Source organism: Apteryx rowi, unplaced genomic scaffold (genome assembly GCF_003343035.1).
Source record: "Apteryx rowi isolate R43461 unplaced genomic scaffold, aptRow1 scaffold_312, whole genome shotgun sequence".
NCBI lineage: Eukaryota > Metazoa > Chordata > Aves > Apterygiformes > Apterygidae > Apteryx > Apteryx rowi.
In genome coordinates this window covers 130,577-138,120 of record NW_020449553.1, presented here as the reverse complement: position 1 = coordinate 138,120, position 7,544 = coordinate 130,577, and the positions used below count along the sequence as shown (strand labels likewise).

Below are 7,544 nucleotides of genomic sequence, written 5' to 3'. Positions count from 1 at the left end.
TCTCTCTCTCTTTCTCTCTCTCTTTCTCTCTCTCTTTCTCTCTCTCTTTCTCTCTCTCTTTCTCTCTCTCTTTCTCTCTCTCTTTCTCTCCCTCATCCTGAAAGAAGTTTCTTTATTTCTGCATGAGTTGCTTATACACTTGCAGTACAGATGTGCCTTTAAATCCAAAAAAATACTACTTAATTATTTTAAAACTGTTAACAATTGGCAGGAAATAAGACATACCTCATTTTTTTCTCAGAAGCCATATTTATTTTACTGAAATTGATGCAGTGACTTTAACCAACTTGTTAGAATGAGTATGAGTAATTTCAGCTTTTCTCAGAGTTTAGTTCAAAGGATTTGAAGTTTTTTGTATCATGCATTCCTATATACACAGTGTTCTGGAGAAAGCCTACTTTGACTCCTTTTCTCAATAGGTATTCATACTTCTTTCATCATTGTAGTACCTGAGTGCCTTACAATGATATAGTAAGCAACATATTTAATACTTGTCACAAAAGTGGTTTTCATCCTCCCCCAAGGGGGGAATTTTCCCCCAAGGGGAAAAGTCTCAGCAGATCTACAGATATTGCAGGTACATGTGTTGCTATGTATTTATGTCAGAGAACGCAGGTAGAAGAAATGTACGCTGCTGTTGGAGAGGAAGGGAATCATAGCCCATGGCTGGCCCTGGGTATGTTCCCTTTGTTGCACTGATGGGCTTTCCTTTTTCTGTTCCCAAAGAACAGAAGGACTTCAGTTAGGATGCTTATCTTAACAGTTGTTTTGATACTTCCAGGGAGGCTTTAAAATTTACATTTTGGGCTTGCATTTGTATCAAATTAACTTGCACATATATACCTGTTCCAAGACTAGTAATAGGCACAAATGCACAGCAGTTTGTGTGCATTATAGAGATAGCTAGTGCCAGAATGGTCCCTGGAATGCTTCCTTTCTGTGGTACAGAATTTAGAAACTATTTTGATGAATCCTTTATAAATTATATTCCTGAATGGGTTCTGAAAGAAACTTTGTGCTTCTTTTTATTTATGTATTTCTTGAGTCTTCACTTAAATGCCAGGATTTGATATCATTCTGCAGTATTTATGTTTCCAATGAAGAATAAATTTGCTATTGAGCAGTTTCAGTGATTTGCACATTTAGAAAGATTACATGTTTATCTACATTATTGGCAACTTCATTCAGAATAGGATCATGAAATGTAAACATAGACCGTAAAACAAAAGCTAATTGCTGATACTTTGACTTCAGTATTGTAAAGAGTATCACTTTCATGATCAATATTCTCAAATGGCCACTAGAGAGCAGCTGAGCTACATCGTAGTGTGGTTCAGAAGAAATTTGAACAGAAGCAGAGATTTGGCAATGGGGGAGAAGGACACTTGATGAGTCACACGCATTCTTTATGCTTTGTTTAAGTAGTAACAAAGCCAAAAATATTAGTATTTACTGGTGCTGTCTGGCACTTTACTTCTTGTTGCTACTGTAAAGGCTGTATGTTGGTACATATGTAGCCACTTAATGACTGAATATAACAGTTTATCTCTCTGGGGGAAGAGGAAGATGCAAATTAAAGCAAGCCATCAAAAAGGGACGTTTGGTTTCCTGTGGTGCATTTAACTATGAAATCGCGACTGTAGGGGTTTTTGATGCATGTGCTGTGTTTAATGCTTAAAGCTTTAATATGTCATTGTAAATGTACTTAAACTGCTTTATGCAAATGCATTAAAATGAAATTTTATCACTCATGGTTTTGATTCAAATAACAGCAGATTTTCTTCCTAATTCAATTCAGTGTTGCTGTTAGAAAACATAAAAGGTATTCTGTAACATAGATGTGAAGCAATATTGAACTTCAAATGCATTTTTTCCCTTTTTCTGTTTTATAGATTCTTCTTCTTATAGCTATCTCTCCTCCAGTATTTAAATATATGCATTTATTGCTAGAAGTAATATTTCCATATAGAAATATGTCTAAAAACCTTGGGCTTAATTCTTGGCCATGTTCTAGCCACTTTATGTATCTCCAGCAAAAGAGTGCAGCAGGAAATAGTGGTAAGCCCCCTGTGGGAACTCTGTGCCTTGTTAGGCACAGAGTTATAAAGGTTTCCTGGAAGCAAAAAGGAAATGTGTTTTGTTTCTTTATGTACCTTGTAATTCCTTACTATTAGAACTATCCATGGAAGTATTGACATGTAGTTTAACTTGAAGTTCAGGAARGATGCAGGGGTGCAAAACCAGCTCTTTTGTCTGAGCTTCTCATCTTTTTCTGGTCTTACTCTGCTCAGGGGTTAGACAAACTGGGTAATAAGGGCCTCTACATAGCAAACTCTTTGGAAGGTGTACTATGAAATGTGTTCAGTCATGTGTGGGCTGTACCTTGCATGGCTCACAAATCAGACAGTAAAAAGCCAAGAAAGTAATTTTCACTGTATGTATCCACTTTGCTGTTCAGAACTTGCTACGTAGGTAACAAGGTCAAAAGATAAGGCGAAACAGTTGCTTGTCTCAAAAATAGTTCCTTCCTTTGCTTTTTAGAACATTTTTAACAGCATGCATCTTAGATACGTGTTTGGGATCCAGAGTAAGCAGATGTAGCATGTATCCTGCCTGACCTCCTGTTTGTGCTCCAGAAGGAAGTGGGTTTCCCAGAAGACCTGTGTTGTATCTACCAGCTGTGTGCTGGCTTTGTGTATCCTAGGGCATTAGATACCTAGGTATCTGAGTTGCTCTCTTAGGGTTTATAACACCTGCAAGTGATCATGAATAATCTGTTTAAGCTATTTATTGTTAGTTCTATCTGTAAATGGATGGAAGTAATTGTAAGAAAAATTAACCTATTCCTATTGTAGAAAAATGAATTTAGTCTTCCTACTGATGCAGGTCCTCTGACTTGTCGTCAGGGGAAAAACTGCAGAGTTTGCTTAAGGGCTGCAAGTCAGATCCATGTGTGTATTAAGATAGCCTTCTGATGATATAAAAGCCATAAAAAAACCCTAGCAAAGAGGCTATAATTTATAACTTAAAATAGGAAAAGTTGATATTCAAGGAAACCAGTATAATGAGATTTTATGCCAACAAAATATTGCCACATTATTGCCCTCTTGATATGCTAATTTCCATTGCAGTGAAAGTTACTGCCTGATATGATTATGTAAATACCCATATCCAAGCAATGAAAAATCATACTGTAATGTTATCTTGAATTATATGTAATCTGGCTCTGTTTCTTCAAAAAACCTTTTGCTGAATTACTATCTCTCTGGGAGCAGGAGAGAGGGAGATTCCTGGGACTTCCTTTTTAAATGCTGTGATGAAATTGATTGAAAGATTGGCACAATCTTCTTGTTTCTTGTTGAAATGGCCTATTTCTTGGCTACCTCTTTTTGTTTTCTGGCCAAGCAATCTTTGGTCAGATTCTCTTTGAGAAAGACTTATCCTTATTGTTGAGTCAACTAAGTGGTGTTTTGTTGTTTGTTTGTTTTTAAGTTTTCTCTCAGACATGGAAGTTTTTGGTGCTTAGTAGTAACTACTTTTGATTACCAGACTGAGTGCTGTGATGATATTTTTAATTTATACATTTTAAGAACAAATGTTGACATTTCTATTATGAAATTTTCTTGCTTAAATGATTGCTTCCGTCTTTGGCTGCAAATATAACTCATAAGATGGTTCTATTTTATTTTTATATAGAAGGAAGAAGGTCACATAAGGTGTCTGGTCCCTGCAGTAAGCTCTTCATGGTCTTACGCCCCTTCAGGTCAAAAGAATGTCTTAAGGATGTCAAGGTCTGCTCACAGAGAGCTTACTGAAAGCTTTGGAGCTTTGCATTCTGCGGTATCTCCCTTATGTTTTGCAAAAAAGTACATCCTCCTGCAACACGGGCTTTCTTAGATGATCAAGAGAATAGATTTTTGGAAGACCTTTGTTAAAATGTTGGCAGCAAGTTGTGCACAAGAAATCCTTAACTAAATAGAGCATGGAAAACAATAAATTTTACCACATTATTTTTTGAATACGGTGGGTTTTCAAAACAGTACAAAAGCAGGAAAAGTGGTGTCTAATTAGATGAACTCTTGTGACACCAAATAGCAATGCTCAGTGAGGCAAGTCTTCCATCAGAATGTACATTTTGCTCGAAACCTCCCAGACTCTTTTCTGCAAATGTTAGATTTGTTTAAACATTTTAGCCTGCCTCTAAAAGGAACAGGTTTTTCGAATAAGATTCCTGCTGGTTGCAGTATTCTCTAGATTAAAAGCTGCCTTGATGATAACCCATCTGTGCCATTTTCTTGACATTTGTTAAAGATTGGAGGGAGGAAAATAGATTTATGTGCTGTATCAAAACATAAGAAAGTCTGGAAACACCCGTTACAAAATATTTGAGAGTAAATTTTGAATGGATTGAAGCTTTTGAGGAAGTGACGGTGTAGGTAGGAAATGCATCTGGGATGGGCTACCACACACTAGAATGTGAAGTGGATGCTCGTATTTCTGCAGCAGGAGCAATCCATGACATGAGCAGCTGAGACCTAACACAGGGATTCAGTGACTCGCAAACTTGATGCAAAAAGTCAAAGCTTGGATTGCACCCAAAAAAAGCATTCTGTCTTATGCTCTGATGTATGTTGATTAGATGTATTTCTGCTTCCTGAAGCGATCAGATCTGAAGAGATCAAGTTGAGCGATATAATACTGGATTTATGTATTTTGAGCTACAGAAGTGCAGAAACTTCTCAGAAATCTGAGCAAAAATGGACGTTTCCTCTGGAAAAGCGACTGGTTTCTTGGTTTTTGTTCTGTCATCAGTCATAGAAAAAACCCCTAAGATGTACCTTTATTACAGATCTGTTTTTCAGATTTTCTGACTCTTGTCTTTCTGTATTCCTTAAACCTTTGCTGTACTGATGCATTTTTTTATATATAATATCTTTGTAGCTATTTCCTGAAACCTAGTTAAGAATTTCTTTGACCCAGCCACAGGCTAAATGGATCTGTATGACAAGTAACCTATTTAACAATAACTGTGTTTGCAATAGTACTTCTCAGGTGAAATGCAGTAACCAAGATCTTTTTCTCTCACTCCCAGAATACCAGTCATAATCAGTGACACAATTGATGTTAACGATAGGTTTCTATTTATTTAGATTTAAGCAGTATAAATGCCCAATTGTAGAAAAAATTGAGATTTATGTTACTGAATGAAAGAACACAGTTATATAGATCTTTCTTCAGTTGYGAAGTTGGCATTAGGAAAAACAAGTCCCTGCATCCTTATAGCCCTTTCAGAGCTATCCTTATTTAAACTGGTATTTCTTATTTTACTTTTTAACAGTTGTCATCAATAAATACTTTAATCAAAGAAGGATTTTCTATTTATTCATTTTTTTAAATCTATTTTTACTTTTTAGAAATGTTGTCCCTGTATTGTAGGAGCTGAGTCTAGTCTTTGGGAGATGTTTGGTTGGTAATAGTGAAAAATTCAGAAGTTGTCTATGTAGATGCTGAAATAAATCCTCATTCCCTTTCTCTAAATGAAAACCGATAAATCAAGGCTATTGAAGGCCTTGACAGTATTGTTCAGAATCTCAAGGGCACCTACTTCAAATGACTTTCTGACTATAAATAGTCAAGCTGGTTGATGAAATCCCTGAAATTAATTTGCTGTCTCTTCCTTTTTTTAATGAAACATTCTTTTTTTTCCATCTGCTGACAACACAGGGGAGATTGATTTTTTTATTTGTTTATTATTATTTTTATTTGTACCTTTTTCATTGTTATCCTCATCTTTTTTCTTCTCTTCCATAGAGGTTCTGGCAGAATTTATCAAGCCAGATGTGGAATGTTTGGAGTTGTTTGCTCGCAGCCTACAGCCTGGTTGGACCAGCTGGGGAAATGAGGTTCTGAAGTTTCAGCACGTTGATTATTTCACTCTTCTGCAGGATGAAAACTGATTTGGGTCTTTTAGCTTAACTCAGAAATTCCCCTTCCCTCCTAGCAGGCTCTAGAACTTGCTTTTATTACTGATGGTGCACTCAGAAGGTAAAAAAATAAAACCAGCTGCATTTCAGTTAAAATTCTTGAAGTGACAGAAGGTCTGTTTATAGTATCTGCATTTGTACAAGCTGTTCCTTTATTCTGATTTTAATAAGATAGTTAAATACTGATGTTATAGTGCAAGGCCATCCCTGATTTTTTTTCCAAACCACAAGAAAAAAAAAGGCTATTTTTTAGTATTCTCATTGCAACTGCCACAAATCTGAGCATCATAAGTGCTACAGTATTATGCTTGGATGGTAATGCATTATTTTAAAAGAGTGACAGGAAAAGTAAATAATTCTGAATTAGATATATTTCCTAAAAGAAGGTTGGTGTTTGCAAAGCAATGGATTTTGAACTAAAATAAGCATGAAGACAACATATTCTCCTACATGTTTGTATCTGTTTGTCTACCTCAGAAGAAATAATAGGAGCACTGCTTGTGTTAATTGGCACATGAATTGTTGACTGAGCACATTTTATATAAAATTACACTTTTAAAACAGTCAGCAATTCTATCTTTCTGTATATGGTGTTAATTCTTTGAATAAATTGTAAATGATCAAACTCTCAACATCTTACACATTCTGCGTAGTAAGCCATTAGATTTAACTGAAATTTTAGCAGAATTTAAATATTTTATAAATTCTACTTCCTTATGTTCTTATTGTTCGAAACATTAAAAAGTCGTACAAGTGAGCTCTATGTTTCAACTTGCTTTTCTTTTTTTTAAGAATGGTGCATTTCATGTGTTCTTTGCTGCCCTTAGATTTGTTTTGAAAAATAAAAAAGGAGACTTAATGAAGCTCTGCCTCTTATTCATTTGCAGCAATAGAGACAGAACTGGTGGACAAGCTGATTTTCCTGATGGCAATCTCCTGAGCTGTGATTGTTTATAATATAATGGGGAACAAAATACATTGTATGCCTTTCTTACATTCAATTCACTTTTGGTAGTCTACTGGGCTGTTAAAGTTTTATTTGAAACTTTAGATGTTAGTAAATAATCTTTTATAATTTTTATAATTAAAATTAAGATTAAAAACTTGTCAGTGTCTTATTTGCAGACCCAGTCTGTACTACTGTTCAATTGCATATTTTGCTTATTGGAGCAGTAGAATTGGCAAAATGAAGAAAATGGTTTTTTTTTTACACTAGTTAAACATATATTTAATCTAAAAAAGTAAATATTATCACAGCGAGGGTAGTTGCCAGGCAAAACACTTCTTCCTGCATGATTTTTATCCTACATCTTTAACTATTATATGAGTACAGTCACCCAATACATGGTATGTAAGCAAATGTACCTCCACATATAAAGGGTAAGAAGATTTTTTTTATTTGCTTTTAGTCTAAAAAGACATTTGCTGTGTAGAGCTTCTGAGTTCCCATGTAGAATTTACTTCCCCTCCCAAGGAGGTTTCATCCAGTACTAAGTGAAGCCTATCAGGCTCAAGTACGGACTCAAATCTTGACTGCTGTGCATGTTTTGTTTTTTCCTT

General features: G+C 35.4%; 1 protein-coding gene across 3 annotated transcripts in view; it reads left to right on the top strand.

The window, feature by feature from the left end:
• The window catches only part of METTL4 (methyltransferase like 4), a 17,506-nt gene extending 10,553 nt beyond the window's left edge, over positions 1–6,953 (top strand). Inside the window, exons 8-10 of one of the 3 annotated variants that reach the window (XR_003254336.1) lie at positions 3,697–3,791; positions 5,812–6,045; positions 6,872–6,953. Coding sequence is in view for 2 of the 3 variants with exons in the window: in XM_026070564.1 (XP_025926349.1) it covers positions 3,697–3,791; positions 5,812–5,910 (194 nt within the window). In the remaining variant the exon portion in view is untranslated. Of the gene's footprint in view, positions 1–3,696; positions 3,792–5,811; positions 6,848–6,871 lie in introns of those variants that run through there. The other 2 variants (XM_026070564.1, XM_026070565.1) reach the window with 2 other exon arrangements.
• The last annotated feature ends 591 nt before the right edge of the window (positions 6,954–7,544 follow it).